At 56.0% G+C, this 21,726-nt stretch overlaps 1 protein-coding gene across 3 annotated transcripts in view; it reads left to right on the forward strand.

Moving 5' to 3' along the window:
• USH1C (USH1 protein network component harmonin) overlaps positions 1 to 21,393 on the forward strand; it is a 49,575-nt gene extending 28,182 nt beyond the window's left edge. For 2 of the 3 annotated variants that reach the window (XM_004711576.2, XM_045290945.1), the window contains 7 exons: positions 378 to 451; positions 14,702 to 14,743; positions 15,069 to 15,122; positions 15,386 to 15,485; positions 17,413 to 17,516; positions 18,862 to 18,917; positions 20,981 to 21,393. In XM_004711576.2, coding sequence (XP_004711633.1) covers positions 378 to 451; positions 14,702 to 14,743; positions 15,069 to 15,122; positions 15,386 to 15,485; positions 17,413 to 17,516; positions 18,862 to 18,917; positions 20,981 to 20,993 — 443 coding nt within the window. In that variant the 3' untranslated portion in view covers positions 20,994 to 21,393. The remainder of the gene's footprint in view (positions 1 to 377; positions 452 to 14,701; positions 14,744 to 15,068; positions 15,123 to 15,385; positions 15,486 to 17,412; positions 17,517 to 18,861; positions 18,918 to 20,980) is intronic. The other variant, XM_045290944.1, reaches the window with a different exon arrangement.
• The last annotated feature ends 333 nt before the right edge of the window (positions 21,394 to 21,726 follow it).

The following is a 21,726-nucleotide window of genomic DNA, read 5'->3' on the forward strand; positions in this document are numbered from 1 at the left end:
CTTTCTCAGGTTCCTAAGCATCCATCTCCTGCCCACCACATCACTCGGATGGCCCCATGGCAAGTCTTTGGTTCCTCACAAGTACTCAGCTCTCCCCATCCCCTGCACTGCACACTGCAGGTTTCCGTTTTAATTCACTGCCCAGCAATATGCCCCCTCACGCTGTTGTTAGTTTATTTTTCAGACAGAGAAGCAGATACTGTACTTCCAAAATTCAAAGCCCTACCCCAAGGCAAAGGCCCTTTGCTCTGGGTTGCCAAGCCCTGTTCCTGCCCTGGAGGAAGCTGCTCAGAAGTTTGCCAGGGCCCAGAGCCCCGCTTGCCTCAGCCTCCCGAGTCTCGTTCCCCTCATCAGCTACCTCCTCTTTTCCCGGGTAGATGACCAGGGCCTGGAGTCCCAGCTTGAGCCCGCAGAGGAGCCAGACGGAGGCTCAGAGGAGCAGGGAACGCAGGTTTGCATCCCCGCTTTGCTCACTAGCCCTGCTGCTCTGCTTCCCCTGCCTGCCTCCTCCTGGCAGCAATGCAAACAGCCTGTGGTGGGGACCCCAGGGACCCAGGAAGCTCTCCCAAGCCGCAAATGGGGGACAGCCCTTAGGGCCAGGCAGATCAGTCACCCCCTGCACACCAGCAGGACTCAACTCCTGTATTTAAAGACTGCCCTGGCCCAAGCCCTTGTTCGCTGCACTGGCGCTCCCCCAGGATTCCCTAGACTTCCAGCAACTCCGGGAATGCAGCCTGACCCAGGAGAGCGCCTTCAGAGTCCTGCTCTGGACTAAGGGCATGAAGCCCTCGCCCCTGGCCCCAGGGAGGTCCAGGTTTGGGGTACTCCTGCCCCAAGTGTGAAGGCAGTTAGGCTCACGCCCTAGTGGTCTGGTCTGGCTAGAGAGAGACTTCTCAGTAGCAGCTGCCCTGTCCGCTCCTGCCTGAGCACCCCCACCCCCACCTCCGCGGCCTTCCCTCAAGCTGTCCGCTCCCTACCTCCCTCTCCATCTTTCCCTTTCACTGTTAGAAGCAGAGGCCTCTGCCCTCACCAGGAGACAAGACAGCTTTGTCCGTTTGACGGCAGTTCTAGGCAGAGGCCCAGGCTCTTTGTGTGGAGACGTTTCTTGGGTCCAGGGACCAGACAGGAGGCCGAGGGAGGCCTTGCTCTCATGCACTTGGACTTTGTCCTGGGACCCTGGCCAAGGCTCCAGAAAGCTCATCCTTCTACAAGGGGCTTTCTCTCTGCTCTCCTGGCCCTGATTTCTGAAGTCAGTGTGCTGGCCAGAGGCCCTTGAGAATGGCCCAGGGCCTGGGAAGGGGGCCCATTCTTAGGTGGCCCTGGGGCCTGTGCAGCCCCCCAGGTAAGTAGAGAGCGGTGTCATCTCACAAAGTCCGGCTCTCAGCCGAGGCCCAAGGAGGCGCTGGTGGAGCCGAGCGAGACTCACCGCTGCTTCTCTGTGTTCTTATAGCCTTTGGGTGGTTTTACCGTTACGATGGCAAGTTCCCGACCATCCGCAAGGTAGGACAGGTCTGGTGCTGCTCTGGTGTGCTGCTGAGTGTGCTGTGACTTCTGGTCTCTTCCAAACACTCTTCCGTTTGCTTTTTCCCTGTTGACTCCAACAGCGGGAGCCGGTCTGTTCATTCCGAAGGCCTCTCCGACAGGCAGGGTGTTGTGACCAGTGTCATGGGAAAAGGTGTTCATGGCGTGAGGCCCACCCACGTACCACCAGGCACTGCTGTGTCTGCGCTAGGCCAGCGGGCAGGGGCAGAGCAGACAGTGTCCGCTTTGTTCATCTGCTACCGTGGCCCGAGGCTGACTCAGGTACCTCGCGTGCATCATGGAGCCAGACCGGGCCTGGCCCAGACTGCTGTCAAGGCAAAGGACTTGCTGCCAGGAATTGGTAAAAAGTTTTCCAGCCACAACTCTGTCTTAGAAAGCTCCCTGCCTGTGCCTAGGAGGCTGCGTTTGCCCAGTCTCATGCTTTCTGAAAAATTTATTTCAGTATCTCTAGCCTCCATACCACCCAATCACTTTTGTCTTTCTAAATCACTTTGGCATTTGATTATGAAAACACTGCAGTTAATCTATGGAGTGGACATTCCAGACAGCGGGGTGTTTGGAAGTCAGGCATCAGCATAAATCTAAGGGAGCTAATTTTGGTGTCACCACTTAGCCAGCTCTTCCTGGCAAGATATTGGTCCCTCTGAAACTGTAGCCCTGAGACCGAGAGGTGACCTGGATGACATGTCATGTCTCCCTGCCTGTGAAGTGGGGCTATCTCATACACTGGGGACAACCCAGCCTTCCCTTCCACAGGTGGCCATGGAGCGGGGATAGCAATGTTATTCGTGCGCACAGGTGGCCCTCTGGGAGGGGTCCAGGTTTCATTCCTAGCCAAGGCCACCTGGCTCACTGGAGGCTTATGTGCTGCCAAGATGCTGAACAGGTTTCAGCAGAGCTTCCAGACTAAAAGAGGAACAAAGACCTGGTGGTCAACGTGGTGAAGTCCAGCCAGCAAACACACTCTGGCTCACAACTGTCTGACCTGAAACCGAGCAGGGAGGCGGCACAGACCAAGCAGCATGTCTTTCTGCTGGGCATGGGGTCCCCGTGAGTGAGGGGGCCAAGTCAGCAGCAGCCAACAACCGCACACACACTATGTGACATACAGTATCTCATTGAGTTAAATGTTAGGATATGTCATTGAGTTACATTTATAACTGTCCTCGATATACTGCCTCTGCTAGAATGCAACTAGAGGACGAAGCACACAAGAGTCTACTTGAACATTCTCTCAGTAAACTTTCTCCATGAATGGCAAGTCAGAGGAGTCCTAGTGGAATCATGGGTCATCCATTGGGCTACTAACCACAAGGTCAGCAGTTCAAAACCACCAGCCACTCTAGAGAAGAAAGATGAGGCTTTCTCTTCCCATAAAGCATTATAGTCTCAGAAACTCACCAGGGCAGTATGAAAAAGTCTGAAATATCATGAGAATAGCTGAAATGTGACTTGCAGGCAAACAGTGAGCCCACGCTGTTGGAGACATGGTGCCCGACAGACTTCCTCAGCGCTGGCGGCCACAAACATTCTACCAGGCTTAAAACACAGAGGTCATGTCTACGAAGTGCAGTCAAGGGCAGCGCAATGGAAGGAGGGCTACGTGAGTTCACCTGCAGGCTGAACTCAGGGACCACAGGCAGGACCCTAAAGCAGTGAGAGCCATTTTCTCAATGGCTCCTAGACCGCTGTAGGTGGGGCCCCACGAGTGATCGTTGGCTGAGCATGGACGGAGGGGAGGGGAGACGGGTATGTCAGTCAGAGGTTCATAGACACCCCATGCCGTCTTCCGCTGTGGACATAAGTGGTCGGTATGTCAGATTCTCATTCCTGACCTTGGGTGTAAGACACCCAGGAGGAGGGGGACGAACCTGTGAGCATGTGGGTTCCCTTTACCCAGAAACCCTTTACGTCGACCCTCTCTGCTGTCCCCTCTCTTGAGTGCTAGCTGCCCCCCATATTGTTTGTGATGGGAGCTGACACCCACTCCTACCGCACTCTCCAGTGCCCCCAGCTCACCACGGCCTTAGGGTGCTGCAGAAAAGCTATAGGCCCCAACTGGCTTAACTACATGTCTTCCACCGGGCAAGTGACTTCACCTCTCTGAGCCTGTTTCCTCGTCAATAAAATGGAAATCAGACCTGCCTCAGAGAGGATTGGCATTGACCCCTCGATGTGTGGGCAGCCTGTAACTCCATTCACTCCCCCACCCACCCACCCCCCCACACACACCCTGGCCCTGCGGCAGGCAACTCCAGGAGAGAAGCAGCAAGAAATCAGGAGTTATGGACCCAATTCCAGCAGGAAATGGAAGGGGTTTTATTCACCCTTCATCTCCCTCCAGAAGTCTCCCTGGACAGCCTCTGTCAACGGGCCACTGTCCTCCCCCTGCCCAGCTTCAGGTGCCCAGTCCAAAGGGAGTTGTGGGTTTGGACCCTCCAGAACTCACTCATCTGGCGCTTAAGCCCTGGAGGCAAAATGGAATGTCCGCACCTCTGGCCTCCCAGCTCCCAGGCTGGCTCAAGATGAGGGATGCCTGCAGCCCTGCCTGGGAGTCACCTGGGACCTCCCTGGGTGCATCTCTGGGAAGTAAACATTTGACATCGGCCTCCCCAGATGACGGGCCAGCCATGTGCCCAGAGAATAGGAGATGATAATGCCTTAATGTTAGGCAAAGGAGCCCTGGTGGCTTAGTGGTTATGTGTGTTGGGCTGTGGTCTGCCAGGTCGGCAGTTCAAAACTACCAAACACTCCTGGGCAGAAAGACAGGGCTTTCTCCTCCCACGAACAGTCACCGTCTCGGAAACTCACAAGGGCAGTTCTGTGCTGTGAGTCGGCGTGGACTCGGTGGCAGGGAGTTTGATTTTGGCTTTTTGGTTTTGTGTCATTAGGCACCTAGCAGGGCTAGGTAAAGTAGAGGGCAGGGGAAAGCGGAAGGCCTCGGGGACATGGCTGACACAGTGTCGCGGTGGGCTCAAACCATTACACGCTCAGGACAGCAGCGGGTGTTTGGTACATCAGGTGACTATGAGTCACAATCAACTCCACAGTGGGTCCTAATAGCAGCCGTTTCGTGGATGCTGCCTCGCTTGCTCGGGATGGCAGCTCTGCCGGGGAGGTGCTTTCCCCATTTTGGAGATGAGGCAGAACAGGCCCAGAGAGGTTAAAGTACTTAGCCTGGTGTGTAAGCTGGTCAGCCAGTTCTTACTGGCAAGACGGCCTGGCCCCTACTGGCAGGGGGCAGCAGTCACCTGCTGGTCACCCCTGAGCGCAGGTGCCCAGTGGGGTTGGGCAGAGCTGGGGGCGAGGCTCGCGGTGGAGTGGCTGTCTGAGAACGGAATTCCCTGTGTGCTGTGCGCTGCCACCTGTCCACACTCTCCTGGCGCCCTCGTCATGTGAACAATACCACACTCACTCAGAAAGGAAAAGACCAGAAGAAAGCCAAGTATGACAGCCTGCAGGAGCTGAGGAAGAATAAGAAGGAGCTGGAGTTTGAGCAAAAGCTTTACAAAGAGAAAGAGGAAATGCTGGAAAAGGAAAAGCAGTTGAAAATCAACCGGCTGGCCCAAGAGGTACGTGCCCTGCTCTCAGGCCGGGCGAGCACCCTGGTGCGTGTCTGAAGGTCTCCTCCATGGTCTCGGTGCACCAGCGAGGGTTGCTCTCCCCCAGAGTCCAAGGCTGGGGTGAACCCTGTTCCCTCACCCCCAATCTGGAAAATGAGACCATCCTGCCTGCCCAGGGTCACCAGAGACTAAACTAGCCCCTTCCTTAGGGCTTGGGATTGAGGCTCAGGGCCTGGGTCTGAGGCCAGCCACCTAGCTAGAAGGTTGTGTCTGTTCCGTCCAGTCGGAGCCCAAGGGCCAGGCCTCGCTAGTCTGGGTGTCATTGTTCGGCTGATTTCTGCGTTCAGGTTATGAGTCTGAGGCTAACCGCCCCTGCCTAGATTGTAAGTCTGAGGTGAATCCTCCTCCATGGGGACTGTGAGTCTGAGCCGGTCCGGCTGTCTACCCAGGATTCAGAACTAGGTCTGCCCACAATGGTGTGACTTGGAGAGTCTGAGACCAACCCTTCTGTGTATGTAGATGGCAGCTCTGGGACCCACCCCCACCCCCTTACTTAGGCTACAAGTCTGAGGCTGCTCCCCTCAATGTAGGGTGCACCTAACCCAAGAACTCTTCAGCCTGGGCATTGTTTCCAAGGCTCCCCTCCCCAGTCGTGCCGAAAGCTGTCTGGCCGCATGGACTGATTCCTGTCGAGCTGAAGGGCCTTCCCTCCCAAGCTGTGGCAGATATTGCTGCGGCTGCGGCTGCTCTCGGATGCTTCCATGAATCAGAATGCCAGGTCGATTAGATTACAGAGCCCGTGAAGTCCTGGAAAATGTGAAGTGTATTAGGCCTGGCATTAGGAACAAATTAGCCTCAAAATTAAAAATAAAATTGAACTTGTGCTTCTGAGGACGAGGCAGGCCGGAAGGTATTGAAAAAGAGAGAGCACGTGAGGTTAAACTCTTGAAATGTGCTGGGAGCCGACCAGTGGGCCATTTCTTGGAGGATGGGCCATGGTGGTGGCCCTGAGGCAGCTCAGCCTCTGTACCCCAGGGGCCCGTCTCTGGGCTTGCCCGCGGGGCGCTCTCCTGGGTCTGCCACCTCTGTAGCCAGACAGAACCAGCCCAGGCCTTTTTCTAGCACATTGGCCCGCCTCTCCGTACCCTGTGTACCTTTATAAAGGAGCCGTTTCCAGGCCGTGCTGCCCACGTGCGACTGAAGTGTCCCCTCTGTCCTCTTCCCTTGGCGCCACTCCGGGGTCCCAGGTGTCTGAGACAGAGCGGGAAGACCTCGAGGAGTCGGAAAAGATTCAGTACTGGGTGGAAAGGCTCTGTCAGACGCGCCTTGAGCAGATTTCCTCTGCTGAGAATGAGATTCCAGAGGTAATACAGGGCTCTGCTTTGCACCCATCCTCCTGTTGCCCCCTCAGAAGGACCCACCCTGAGGGCAGTCGGGGGCAGGGTGGCACTGGACACTTCCCCAGCCACGCCCGTGCCACCTTCCCGGGCCCACCCCCACCAGCCCACTCCCCTCTCCTCTCTCGGGAAGGAGGGACATGTCTATATTTCTGGCCTGATCTCCAGAGTGACGAGGCCCAGCCTATCAGAGCTGGTCCCTGTCAGGCCTTAGTCCTGGCACCACTATTTAGAACACCCCTTTCATTGTCTAGATAAATATGCTGACTGGGCCCATGATCACCTTATTGGTCACTGACAAATGGCCTAACTTGGGAGCCTCTCTACCCACTGCCTAGTGTGGGGTCAGATGGCAGAGAAGTGCCACTCCCACCAATCTGGTTTGAGGGCGGTGGGTCTTCTGTGGCATTAAACTTGCGCGCTGTGGAGTAGAGGGCTTTTCCCCGTGGACAGGTACAGAACTGGCACACGCCCCCTCTTCCAGATAACCACGGGGCCCCCGCCTCCCCCACTCTTGGTGTCTCCACTGGTCCCTCCCCTGAGACGTTTCGCAGGTGGGCTGCACCTGCACACCACTGACCTGGATGACATCCCCTTGGACATGTTCTACTATCCCCCCAAGATTCCCTCTGCCTTGCCTGTGATGCCCCTCCCTCCACCCTCCAACCCACCCCTCAAGGTCCCTGCACCCCCTGTCCTGCCTGCACCAGGCCGGGTGAATGCCTCATCCTCGCCCTGGGTGCAACGCACGCCGCCCCCCATCTCCATCCCTCCCCCACCATCCATTCCCACCCAAGACCTCACTCTGACCCGCCCACTGCCCTCGGCGCTGGAAGAGGCACTGGGCAACCACCCCTTCTGTGTGGGGGACACTGGCAGTCCCTCGGAGGACTGGGAAGCAAAGAATCACAGCGTGAAACCCACCAACTCCCCTGTCCCCGAACGGAGCTTCCCACATACCCCAAAGGTACCACCCTATTCAGCACACGTGGCCTGGAAGCAAGAAGATGGGGGTGGGCTGCTCTGTGAGTGGGGACAGAGGACACAGCAGTCCACCCCATTACCTGGGATGAGTCCCCCAAGCTGCATGTGGGAGGCATCTTGTACGTGCATGGTGTCTGCTGGTTTGCAGTGCATTGCTTATGTGGGAACCTTTAGATGAGTGACAGTACAGTCATTCCATGTGCATTGCTCTCTGTCTGCTCCTCTGGGCTCCTTTGGGCTGGTAACTTGCAGGAGGGTATTTAGAAGGCTATGTTAATGAATAGTCAGAGATCTCTGCCACATGCAGTGGCATTGACCTAGAAAGCTCTGGATGTGGGACGTGACACCATTGTTTAGCAAGGCGGGGGTAAGGAGGCAGGAGAAAGGAATTTTGTTTGGAAAGGAAATAATAGTGATGTCATGTGCGATAGTAAGACACTGCAATCATTAGAGTGTCTTTTCTGTGCAGCTTGAAATGTCCTGCAGCCAGTCCCCAGGTTACCAACAAGATCCACTCCTTAGTGTGTCTTTGAGTTAAATCTGTAGGTACGTCACAACAGGCGCATATGGCTCTTATCCTTTTACTTTAGTGCAAGAAGGAGGTTACCCATTGTGCTGCTAACCACAAGGTTAGCAGTTCAAACCCCACAGCTGCCCTGAAAAAGAACGATGAGGCTTTCTGTTCCTGTAATGAGTTACAGACTTAGAAACTGGACGAGGCTGTTCTACTCTGTCCTGTAGGATCGCAATGAGTTGGCATCGACTGGATAGCAGTGAGTTTGGCTCTAGGGCAAGAAAAGGCATCATTTAATGAAATCATTCAATCATTTCAGGCATTCAAAATGCTGCACATGCAGCAAGTCAGGGTGATTGTGATGAAGAATCTGTTGCTGGTGGGGCTTGGTCCGGCCCTTTCAAAGCGAGGGCAGATATATGTAACATTCAGGAACAAGTCCTTGTTCCTAAGTCAGACATGCGTAGCCCGTACCCAGAAACTTCTGGCCAGCCTCCGGCGGTAGAAAAGATTAAGATGAGATTGTTCCAAGAACTCTCCAAATTTAATAGTAAAAGACTAGAGATGTTTTTCTTGGATGTCAAAAAGCTGGACTTTAGTGATCTTTCTCAAGAAGACATGTTTCTTATTAATTGTTCTTAATCCAGTGACTATTTTTGGGAGCGGCAATCCCCAAGGAAGATGGGGCACTGTGATTCCCAGGGAGGGAAACATTGCTGACGCCATTGCCCTGGGGCCAGAGCGGAAGCAGCTCAGAGAAGCTGAAGGGGGCCCTCCGGGGAGGGGCGAGCCGCAGCATCTAGCCGCGGTGTTTATTAACTCTCCTGGGTGAGGGGAGAACAAGGTGTCTCAGGGCAGTAGGGGTACTTGGAAGAAGGGAGACGGCGTGAACAGAGTGCCAGGTGTTGGCTCGGCTGCAGCTCCCATCAGAGCGGCTTTCAGAGACTCCCTGGAGATCTCTGGTGAGACCCTGAGCCCTGCAGCTCCAACAGGTAGAAGCTCACCCACACCAGGGGTATTAGTCGGGGTTGACTAGAGAAACAAATCCATAGACACTCATATGTGTATAAGAAAGCGCTCTATATACAAGAGCAGTTGAATATTGAGAAAACATCCCAGTCGAGTCCAGATCAAGTCCGTAAGTCCGATATTAGACCATATGTCCGATACCAATCTATAAATTCCTCTTCAGACTCACGCAACACATGCAATGATGCTGAATGCAGGACGATCACAGGCCAGTGGGTGCAAAGTCTTGTGGATCCAGTGGCAGTGGAAGCATCTCAGGGCTGGCAGGGGTCTCCACGTGGCTCCTTCAGCTGCAGGGCTCTAGCATAGCTCCATGTGTCTTGTCAGCAGGAATGTCTTGCAGGGAGTGTCTGTTGGCCCTGCCTCCGGCGAGCTGTTTATCTCCATGGCACCTCCAAATGAAGTTATCAAGCTGTGACCTGGTTGACAGGCTAGACTCCACCAGATTATGTAACTACCACACCAGGGGTGTCTTCCCGCTAATCCCAGCCAGGAGCCAGTTTGCAGGGGGCTGAGTTAGCGTGGCACAAAGGGCCACGCTGCAATGGCCCACCACCGAGGATGCAATGGAAGGACCCACCTTAGATGGATGATGATGGGCAGCAGCGCTTCCTGAGTAGATTCCGCGCAGCAGCCCTGGCCTCCTGCCCAGTGCCTCTCGGTGAGGTGGCGAGCAGAGCGGTGCTGACAAGGACACTGAGCAGACCAGCACACCTGTCATCCAGTGACTGTCCACCGAGAGATGGACAGCAGACCTGCAGGATGCCTACAGCTCGAAGACAGGCCTAGCCTGTGGACTGTGGGAGGGGTTCGTTCTAATGAGAGGCTGAAGACACCTCTAGATTCGAGGGCTTCTGAGCGCAGCCTTGGGGGAAGGTGGGACTTGAAGGATAAGAGGAAGGGCGTTGCGTGACGATAGCAAACACCAGCATGGAGATGAACAAGTGGGCTAGGCAATGTAGACAGGTGTATCGACTCACCTGGGTGCCACTCTGACTGGTCCTCACCCCCGTGGCTTCTAGAGACTTCGTGCCCAGCCACCAGCAATAGCAGGTGCATGGTGCTAACGTGTGGGACCTGAAGCCATAGTCAGGGGATGTCGGAGGGGAGATTGGCTGGCACCACAAGAGCGCTTTGTAAGTGAATCTGTTGAGTGACAGTGACTGTTGAGGACGCCCCACTCGCCAGGCTCTAGCCCCAGCCCCTGATTCTCAGAGCCAGTCAGTCGTTTTTTTTCTGTGGTCTCCTAGCACACAATAGCTGATAGACTTCTCATTGCTTTACCAAAGGCCACACCCTTCAGGACCAGTGGGGTGAATGGACTGGTTCAGCATGTGCATGGTGTGGTTTCGCATGTATATAGAAGTGCCATAGCTGGTCTGGGGCACCCCCCCCCCCACACACACACACCATGACCTCACCTGGAACTCTCTTAACCGGAACCCTGTAGACATTTTGCCCAAGCCCACAGCCCCCGCGAGGCCCTGGTGTGTCCACCATCTCCAAGCCTGTCATGGTCCACCAAGAAGCCAACTTCATCTACAGGCCAGCTGTGAAATCAGAGGTCCTGGTAAGCTCCAGGGGTTCCCCACGGGCGTCTAGAGGAACAAGCCAGGGCAGCCTATGGAGGGGGGATGAGATGGGCTTCTGAAACCAAGAGCAGCGCATCCTCACATTCCCATTGGCCAGGAGATGAGTCCACACAGGTGAAAGTGAATGTCGACATGACCAGTGGAAATTCTGTCTTACACTTGACCAAATGATCTGGAGGTTCATCTAGAAGTGTGCTCATAATGGTGAACACTTATTTAGATTCTACCACGTGCCAGGTTCTGCATGGTCTTATCTAATCCTCACAAATAAGCGTTAGCTGTCCTGTCTACTCCAGTGAGGCGAGCCTACTGTGAACCCTACTGAACACTTAAAGGTCTTCCCGGGAGCCCTGGGGACGTAGTGGGCTATGCACAGGGCAGCTAACTGTGAGTTCAGTAGTTTGAAACCACCAACCACTCTGAGGGAGAAAGACGGGCTTTCTTCTCTGGTAGAGTTACAGTCTTGGAAACCCACAGAGCTAGTTCTCTCTTGCCCTGTGGGCTCACTGTGAGTCCGAATTGAGTTCGCTTGCCGAGCAGGTGTCTTACAGGGCTATGAGATAGAGTGAGCGAGAAGGCACGGGGTATGTTTTTTATGGTGCACAAAGGAGTAGGCCTTGACCGCTAACGTAAAGCTTGACAGTCTGCGCCCATCCAGAGCCATCCCATGGAAAGAAAGCCCTTGAGCTCTGCTTCCCTTTAAGATTGGTCACGGCCAAGAAAGCCCGATGGAGTAGTTCTACTCTGTCGCCATCAGGGCCACCCTGAGTCAGATTAGACTCAATGGCAACTGACAGTAATTTAACATCTGGTGAAGCTGAGGTGATGAGAGATGAAATCGAAAGTAGAGATAGGACTTCAAGGGCTTTGGACATCCAAGCCCATGCAATCGTCCACATTGCCATCTTGCCCAAGCCTGCAGGCATTCCCGTTGTCCTGGCCCCTGGCCTGGCCTGGGTGTGTGAGCACACTCCTGTGGCATACAGCAGATCCACTTCCTTGCTTCATTCCACTTTACACACACACACACACACAATGGCTGGGAGTCTGAGCTGTGGCCCTAGGGGAATGGGAAGGGGCTGCCCACCCCGAAGTCCTGATAGCTGGGACTCGCATCTAGTGGCCAGGGATGCCCAGCGCTGGCTGGCCTCCTACCCACAGGGAAGAGAGCCTTGCCAAAATGTCTGTCTCCCTTCTAAGGAAACACTATCCAAATGTCAGGGCCGGACAGCTCAGAGACTTATTTTGAGCGGTAGCTGTCTTGTCAGCTCCCCAGAGAGCAAAGTTCATGCTCCTGGGGTGATTTGCTGATGTGTCCACCTTGCATGCTCCGGCCAATGGCTTGGGAAGTGTCTGCTGGAGTGGGTTAGGTGGCTGCTGCACCTGGCGTGCTGAGCTGGCCCCGACATTCTTGGCCTCTGTCGGTCTGGGGCGGGAAATGAACTGGGAAGCCCCGGCAGCCCTGGGCTGGGCACCAGAGGGCAGGCGAGACCCGTTGATGATGTCCAGTGTGGAACTTGTTTTTTTTTTCTTCTGGCAGCCCCAGGAGATGTTGAAGAGGATGGTGGTATATCAGACAGCGTTCAGACAAGTAACATAGTGGCCGCTGTGTATTGGGGTGGGGGGTCCTCCCCACTGGGTTCCGACCGCTCTGTGCCTGACTTCTCCCCTGGAGTGCGCATCCTACAGCAGCCCGGAGGGCCCTCTGCTGCAAACCTCGGGCCAGAAAGGCTCACCCCGTTGCCAGAGGACTGGGGTTAGGGAGGGAGGGTCTCAAAGCATGCAGGGGCGGGGTTTCTAGGCTCCTTCGATCCCCGCTCAAGCTGATAAGCAGTCTGGAGCCCTGGGAGCTCATTAATTGTTTGCTAGAACAGGAGGAAAGTGGAGGGGGTCCTTCAAACGAGCAAAGGGACCCAGACCAGGCCTGATTTTGCCTACCCAGCACCCTCCCTTATCTTGACTACACCTGCCAGGCGAATCACACCTTTCACCTAAAAAGTGGCCACCTGGTACCAAACACGTGCCAGGGCCCTTGGATGGGTGTGTCCAAGTCCTTGCTAGTCTCTGATCCCTCCCCACCTCCTGGGGCTTGTGGTCCAAGAGCCACAACAATGGAAGAGACCCAGAGGGAGAGGGAGAAAGATGTCCCCGCACCTCCCTGATAACCCGCCACCAGTGCAGGCAGATTTGACCCCAAGCAGGGAGCCGTCCCCTGTACAGTGGAATTCAGGGGACGTCCGAAAAGAAGCTGCTCCAGCCCAGGCCTGGGAGGGACAGGCCTTAGGTGTGATGCGGCCAAGCACAGTCTCTAAAGGTTTTGTGCGTAGTCCCCCATCTAACTCTTCCAACCACTCCACAAAGGAGTGTGTGCCCTGTTGATAGATGAAAAGCGGAAGCAGAAGGGTTAGGAAACTTGCCCGGGATGGCACAGCCAGTGTGAGATCCTGGGCTTGAATCCCAGTTGTCAGATCGGCTGTCTGTGCCCATTTAAGGGGCACATTTACAATATCCTGCCTCTTGATGCACAGTGATTATGAGTAGGCCTTCTAGGACCTGGCTGCTTGGGACACACAAGAGCCAGACTGAGAGAGAGGGAGAGAGAAAGAATGGTAAGGAGCCAAGGCTCCGGGCTGGGAGTCAACCCCATGTGCCAAGGTCCACTGGCAGGGAGATCTTGGGCATGAAGGTGGCCGGCCTCTCAGGGTCTGCTTCTCTGTCGATTGAAGGAGTGAATTGGACTCCCTCTTCAATGTTCACCAACTGCAATGGTTTATCAGAGAAAGAGCTCGGATGGCTCACGGTGAATAAGATCTAAATTCACCGCAAGACCTAAACGCCTGCCACCTGCTCTCTCCTTCAAAGCATTCTCAGGGGCATGGTGAGAGGGCAGACTGTCAGGGAGACCCATCGCCAGCAGTGCCCAGTGTTTCAAAGAAACAGCCAAGGGCAGTTAGGGCCCCCTCAGCAGCAGCGTGTTGGCCCTGACCCTGCCTAGTGAGCCCTTGCTCCCATGGGCTTTTTCTCCTTCTTTGTCTGCTGTTCTGAGACCCACAGGCCAGCCTGGATGTGGTGCCACACGTGGGCCAGGCTCCACTTTAGGGCTGGAGAGAAGTGAGGGGGAGAGCAGGGGTGTGGGTCCACAGCTGGGGTTGGGCTCTCATCTTGTGCCCCTGGTTAGCTTGCTGAGCATAGAGGGGACTGTGGTCTCCCCAAGATGCTGGCCGTGAGGCAGATCCTGCCCCATGCTTGCTGCATCCAAGGGGAGGTTGTATGCTGAGGGTAGTGTTCCCCTGGGGCCAGCAAGATCCGTGCGGGCACCTGCCACAAGTCCCTCCTCTCCACCTTCTGGTAGAGACTAGGGGAGGCTTTGTAGTCCTCAGGCCTAGGGTTTCCAACCCCTCCCCTTCTTCCTGTTCCCTATGCGACCCCTCAGGGAGAGGGTGAGTTCTGGCTCCACCCCAAACCGACCCTCTGAACTGTGTGCCCCCCCTTCTCCTCTGGCCAACCTGGGTCCCCCAAACCTGGAGAGGCTCCTCCTTCAATAAGCACACATCGAGGATGGTGCCAGACACTAGGCAAGCACAGGCAGCCCTGCCCCCACTCCCCTCCAGGTGCCCAATGTCCCCTTGCCTCCTCCAAGCGCCTGGAGGTGGCTTCCCCAGCGTGGACAGCCTCTTGTGCCATGTTGATCCCTTCTTCCTTGGGGAGAAGAGCCCACTTTACCATCAGGGCCTACTGCGGACCTCACTTGGCCCTCAGAAGAAATGAGGTTCAGCCATTGTGGGGAAATGAGCTTTCAGTAAGGCAGGTACGACCTGCCCAGAGCACCTGAATGGTCAGCGTCCCTGTGGACGCCTGAGACGCCAGCTCCCCGCAGTGTCTGCTGGCTGATCCCTGGCAGGACGCTCTGCCTGTCCAGGCTGCCGGCTCCTCCCCGTGTCTCCAACCAAGCTGTGGCTGGCCTTGCCCTGCCCGCTGCCCTGCGCCACCCTTCTGCTCTCCTCGCCCAGCGCCTGCTTCCCGCCAGAGCCACCGAGGGCCTATGCCGTGAGATCCTAAATCCCTCTCTTTTGCTTTCAGGATTTCCGGAAATATGAGGAAAGTTTTGATCCCTACTCAATGGTGAGAGAGAATTCCCCCTGGGAGGTGTGCTGGGAGTGTACGGAGTCTCAGCCAGTCCTCAGAATAAGGACGAAGGCGTCAGTCAATCCCAGCTCACAGAGGGGACACTGAGGCACCGGGAGGTTTATTCATTTCCCCAAGGTTACACAGTAGAGAGGGTGTGTGTGTGTGTGTGTGTGTGTGTGTGTACTAGCAAGAGAGACACCCCCGATCCATGTATTCTGTGCAGCCCGGTGGTCCCCAGGAACCTGGTTTTCACAGCCATCCTGCCCTCACCCCGTCTGCAGGAAGCCTCAAACCTCTGCCGCTGTCTTTTTCATTACAGTTCACGCCCGAGCAGATCCTAGGGAAAGATGTCCGGCTCCTGCGCATTAAGAAGGTTGGACAGTCCCCAGCCTCCTCTGCCCCTCCCTCTTCTCCCACCTCAAGTCCCTGCTTTTCCTGCTCTCAAGATGACCCCTCTAATCCCCCCCTTCTTCCCTCTCCCCCCGGGAGGCCACCCACCTCAGTCCTATGGGAAGGAACCCTTGTCTGATCTCTGCCCCGAGGACAGTGCTGTGGGCCCCTGGCTTCCCTGCCCTCTCCTTGAAGAAGCCCTGGTGCTCAGGTGCCCACAGCGGTTGGCCTGTTTCCTCTCACCAGGAGGGAGCCTTAGACCTGGCCCTGGAAGGCGGTGTGGACTCCCCTATCGGGAAGGTGGTGGTCTCAGCTGTTTACGAGGGGGGAGCCGCTGAGCGGCATGGTGAGTGGAACCAGCCATGCCCTGGCTGGGGCTGGTGGGAGGCTTCCACAGGGCCCTCCAGGAGAGTGGGCAGATATGGACTTGGAGGGGGCGGGACGATGGCCCAAGGACGTGCTCCTGGGGGTCCATCCAGCCACTGCACAGCCTCCTGGGTTGGCAGACCAGGGTGCCAGGACCTGCAGTGCCCAGACAAACAGACACCCGCTGCCACACGGGCTCAGCATCGCCAGATACTGACCAGACCTGGCCTCGCCAGCATCTCAAACCCAGTCCCTGTGATTTCAGATTTTAAATTATTTCAGGCACGGGAAAACCCACTGAGAATAATGAGCACTGGTGGGGCAAGGGATTTGATTGCACTGCTAACCACAAGGTCAGCAGTTCAAAACCACCTTGGGAGAAGGAGAAAGATGAGGCTTTTCTCCTTGGGAGAAAGACAAGGCTTTCTACCCTCATAAAGAGCTATGGTCTCAGAAACCCACAGGGGCAGTTCCACCCTGTCCTGTAGGGTCACCAGGAGTCAAAATCGGCTCAATGGCAGGGAGTTTGGTCTTTCGGCCTGGTGTCCCCATCACCCGGCTTATGATATAAAACATCACAAATACAGCCAAAGCCTTCTCTGGTGACATTATTTCCACACCACCACCCACCTACCCACGCCACAGATAAGTCTACCCAGAATTTGAACTCTGCCATTTCTAATGGCGTTTCTTCTTTTAAGAAGTGAAAAAGATAGCACATATCCTTTAAACGCAAAGGGCAGGCTTTTGTACACAATGGGAAAGGGGACGTTACCAGCTCCCCAGCCTCAGTCCCACCGTCCAGGGAGAATGGGAGCCCCGTCCCTCGCTGCTTTGGACATGCAAGTCGCCGCTGCATGTGTCTCTATGAGCACATGTGTTCTAAGCCATCACGGCCACCATCTCTGGGACACACACCACCACCACCCCTGGCGGCCCTCATGCCCATGTCCACAAAGCTTCGATGAGCCCACTTCAAGATCGCCCAGAGTGTGTGCTGTGGCCACTGGGGCAGCGAGCAAACCTTCCAAAGAGGGTGCTGGAGCCAAAGCCATGTGTGGAACCCCCCACCCCCGGCCCGCCCCCTTCTTGGAGAGTCACCATGCACATGAACACATGAAGGACGCAACCTGTCCCAAAGGCATTGCACCGTAGGATAAAGACATCTTACCGAAGCGCGCCTTTCAGCAGCATTGACTTACTCAGCAAGTAGCTGCCAAGTGCCTCCCTCGTGCCAGGCATTAGGTTAAGCGCTCGAAATAGAACGGCATGCCCAAAACATAGCCCCTGCCCTCATGGAGCCCTCAGTCCGGTGGGAGAGCCCATCAGGAAACAAGCAAATGGGAGCATGATTCTAAATTGTGGACAGTGCTGTGCCGAGGAAGACCGGGTGCCACGAGAGAAGAATAGGACAGACCCACTTTAGGTCGAGTTGGGGTCGGAAGAGACATTTCATCAGAGACCTAAAAGAAGAGAGGGGAGCAGGGTGTGTTCAGCTGCAACAGCACACGAAGGCCCTGAGGTAGGAAAGCGCTTGGCATTTTCAGGGCCCTCGGGGGACCCAGTCTGCAGAGAGCGCCCCCTAGCAGAAGGAACTCTTGTGTTTGGTAACCTCGCCAGAAATGCAGGGCTGTCTCTTCCGGGCTTTGGCCAGATCCAGTCTCAGAAACACACACAGGAGCTGTTGTATGCTTCGTCACTAGGGTCCTGAGTCTACTAAGCTGGGGTGGGGGTGGGGGCTGGTGGGGGGAGAATGCCCCTGAGTAACCTGTGGGTGGCTTCACTGGCTCTTTGAAGCCAGGGTTGAGGCCTTGTCTGCATCCTGCACAGTGGCTCCGGCCAAGCCCTGGTCCTGGCACCAGCCACATACAGTCCAGTCAGCCACTCCCCTTCCTCTGCTCTTGCAGGTGGCATTGTGAAGGGGGACGAGATCATGGCAATCAACGGCAAGATCGTGACTGGCTACACCCTAGCCGAGGCGGAGGCTGCCCTGCAGAAGGCCTGGAGCGGAGTAAGCGCGGCCCCCACCCATCCTCCCTCCCTTGCCCACCTGCCTATCTCAAACCCTGGCCTCTGCAGCCAGGCCTTACAGTCAGGGGGCCCCATCCCAGGAGGGTGCACAGGGTCCAGGAAATGGTTTCGTGACACCCACGTACCCCAGCCAACCGATGGGCTAAATCTGATGTCATGGGATTCCAAAAATAACAAGTGCCGGTTCCTAGCCTGGTTCAAAAATCAGTGCACAAAATACAAATTCGAGAAGACCTGGAATGGCACCCCCACCCATGAAAAAGACTCACCGGTCTTCTCTCAGTGCACGCTGAGTGGTAATCCACAGCACTCTTGGGGCTACTAGAAGCATGACCTGAAGTAGTGGGCCCAGGACGAAGGAGGGGCCGGCCGGTAGTCCTCTCTGCACTCATCAGACACCCACCCGGGTCAGGGCCACCACCTGAGACCTTCCAGGCTGTGCAGTGCACAACCCGAGGCGGGGGCCTTCCTCCCAACTGCAGTGTGAAGGGTGCCCCCCGCATGTTGTGCCATGCACAACCTGTACAACTGTGTGCAGACAGCCGATCCTGAGGTATTGAGTTCAATGCCAAGGAAGCTGATCGGATGGGACTGGGACCCACATGAAGGGCTATGGAGAAGAGAAGACTCACGGGTAACGTGATGACTGTCTTCGGTGGTCACTGGGTAGAGGGTGACTAGGTGACTCAAGGGCAGGGCCGGACTGGATGGGGAGAGGTCCTGGGAAGAGATTGTGGACTAATATTTAGGAGCTATTCCATGGGGGAGGGGCCCTGTGATGCTCCGGATCCTTTTCATGGGATGCATCCAAACCAAGGGTGGGCAATGGCAGGCAGGCAAAGGACAGCAGTGATGCCATTGAGGGAATTCAAACATTAGGGTCGGAAAGTTAGGCTAAAAGTTCCCCCGATGAGCTGTGCATTAGAATCACCTAGGGAGCTTATTAAAATCATGTTTCCCAGGACCCGCCACAAACTTCCGAGGGCCCTGTCCATGAGTCTACAGTTTTAAGAAACCTCCCCCAAAGGGTTCTAAGGTTGTTACCTGGCCCTGGTTCACAGATCAGCACTTGGGAATTTAAATGTCCTTTGAGGGTCTTGAGACCCTGGTCTCTGTGATTCCATAGCCTTGGAGACTGGAAGCTTCCCAAGGCCAGGAAACCCATTCCTGAAAGGAATATCCCTAATCTTCACCTGGCCCCCATGGGAAGAAGGCTCCAGCCAACTGGCCCTGGGCCACGATATCCAGGAATGGGGATAATGCGGCAGGGGCAGAGGTGCCATCTAACCCAGTGTCTCTCAGGGTCACATGACTTCTCTCCACAGGACTGGATTGACCTTGTGGTGGCCATCTGCCCTCCCAAGGAGTACGATGATGAGCTGTAAGTGTGTGCGGGCATCCTCTTCCTCTTCCTCCTCCTAGCCCACCCCTGCTTTCACCCCCTGGCCCAGAGAAATCCTAGAGCTAAGCCCCAGTCCACACGCATGACCAGAGAGGCCATCGTGTTGAAGTTCCGCTCTGCCCATGGGAAACTACAGCCCCGGGAGTTCAAGATCTCAGACCAAGTACAGGAATTTAGGATGAAGAGTCACGGTTTCTGATTTCAGGACTTTTTCCATTGTGTCATTATTAGATTAAAGACCTCTCTCAGTCCGGTCTTACTAGTGTCTAGCAGCAGTTTCTCACACTGCATGTCTAGGTCCACATGCCTTGGGGCCCTTCCTGCAGGAATCTTCAGGAAGCTTTGGCTCCATCTCTGTCTTATTTATTATGTATCTTGTCTCTTTCTGAACCGGTTTCTCTCTCCTTGTCTCTATATGAGTCTCTCCCTCCCTCCTGGTCTGTCTCTCCCTCTCCACTGATCTCTTTCTTCTCTATCTCCACTCCCCTCCCTCCTGTCATTCTGTCTCACCATCTGTCTTTTCCCTTCCCTTTGACCTCTCCCCCTTCCCTCTGACCCTTCCTCTGTCCTGAGCCCTCTTTCCCCAGCCCCACTCCTCCAGGTTCCTCCTTTGGCATCCCTTTCTCTCTCTGCTTCTTGGGGTCTCCCCTCCATCTTTACCTGATCACAGCCCCTCCCCGACGCGCACCCACCTCTACTTGCCAGACCCCTGCTTGCCCCCTGACAGACAGAGAATGCATTCCCTGCATGTCTCGAAGAAACAAAGGCCTTCCCGCGCCTCACTCTGAAACCCAGGGCCTGTGCAGGACCTGAGGATGCAGCCAGGGGATGGGAGAGGTCCACTGGAGCTCTACCCAGAACACCCAAGCCTGGGAGTTCCGTTTCCACTCGGCTCTGCGTGCCTAGCGCTTCTCTTTCCTCTTCTGCAGCCCAGAGCCCCCAGCCCGTCCAAAAGCCCCTTGAAGACCATGCTCCCCTGCACAGACAGGGGCTCCACGTGCAGCCCCCCACGGTGATGAGACAGGCGGGGTGTAGGACCCCGTCTGTCCATACTGCGTGCAGTGGCTGTCGGCTTCCAACCCTGTGGGCAGGTTCTTTGGACTGGCACCTACAGGGGTGCACAAGGCGCCCACCCTAAAATGCCACGGGAATCAAAGTTCCACAAATCTGTGGGACTCTGAGGCCCTCCTGCTCAGGCAGGGGAGCCGAACCCACTGTAACACCTACTGGGGTTCGGGGCTGGTCCACAGCCCCTGGGACCTGCCTCAGGTCCCATGCAGCACCCCAAGGAGCAGAGTGGATCCCCAAGCATAGGTGCAGATGCGCCTCCCATGAAGGCTGATGGGCTGGCGGGGAGGGGTTAGGTGAACAGAGGAAGGGCAGCCTGAATCCTCCCCAGGATTGTCCTCCCTGCCTGTGACTACCTCCCTGCTGGCCCCCACACTTGGGCAGAGTCAGGGCAGTTCTGAACTCCGTGAGGCTTGTCCAAAGAACCAGGGTTGGAGTTGCTTGTGTCCTGCTGCGGCCCTACACAGACCAAACTGTCCTTTGTGCCTGCCTGCTCCCTTGGGTCCAGGCTCTGTGAGAGGTGCAGCGTGGAGCCCAGCTATGGGGTATGTCCCAGGTGGGACCAGCTGTTCCCGCGGATGGAGCCAGCAGATGGATGTGGAACCAGTGTGTGGCATGGCCCGGAGCCCATGGGCACACCCAAGCCTGCACTGGTTGGCTTTTCTGCCACAAGTTTCCCCCAACACTAGGGCCCATGCTCCCAGAACAGTTGGCCTGCTCTGCTGTGATTTCTGGTGGCCTAAGTGGCCCTGTGTTTTCTGTCACTTGTCATCTGTTCTTGGCATGGGCACCTCTTCCTCCTGGCTCCATCCTTCCTCACCCACACCCCCAGCCACCATTCTGCTTTCTCTCTGGTCTCTTGTGTGCTGTGCCTGTGGCTAGTGTGTACCTGCCCAAGTTGGTGCACCTCAATGTCAGGGTCCTGCTCTGGGCTGAGGGCCCACCCACTTGGCCTGCTTCCCTCTGCCCTGCAGGACCTTCTTCTGAAATCCGGAGGGAGAAACCAAAGTTCCCCTGGAAGACAGTGAGCTCTAGACCCACTCTCCTGAACACAAGGCCTGGGACCAGCCACAAGAGACACCCAGCTTGGGGGCAAAGAAGACATCCTGGGGAACCCCCAGCCACATCTGGGGACATCAAACTCTCTTTGGCCCTGAACTCGGGCTGGACTCTTCTGAAGGCCGCCAGGAAGAGGAGGCACCGCCCCTTTCCCTCAGCCCTGTGCCTGGCTCTCTCCCAGCCCTGGAGGTCTCCTGTGGACCCTGAGAGGAGCACCTCCTTAGGGCTCCTCCCCCTCCCCCTTGCCCTGCTGCAACTGCTGTGAGAACGGCTGCCGCAAACCTTACTCTGAGCTCACGAATAAAATAAGCAGGCTTTTCTCATCCTATAGGAGTGCGTATGGATTCGGGAAGCAGATTCAAGGCCCTCGCATTCAAACCACAAGGTGAATAAGCCCAGGACTATCGTCATGGTCTGACCTGAGGGACAGGATCCAAGGCCAGGGCCCAGCTTCGAGCAGAAGGCTGGGGCTGAAGGAGACAGGCTGGCCGAGTCTGGACCGCAGTGAGGGGGCAGGAAAGAGGCTCCTCGGGCACGGGGTTTGCTCAAGTCCAGACAACGGAGCTGAAGGCAGGACCCCAGAAGGTGGCCTCCAGGTATGGGGTGCCCTGCAGGCATGGGGTGTCCTGCAGTGTTGGGGTGCCCCAACTTCTTTCCAGTA

This window comes from Echinops telfairi, unplaced genomic scaffold (genome assembly GCF_000313985.2).
Source record: "Echinops telfairi isolate 266 unplaced genomic scaffold, ASM31398v2 ScPeMD7_60;HRSCAF=208, whole genome shotgun sequence".
Taxonomy (NCBI): Eukaryota; Metazoa; Chordata; class Mammalia; order Afrosoricida; family Tenrecidae; genus Echinops; species Echinops telfairi.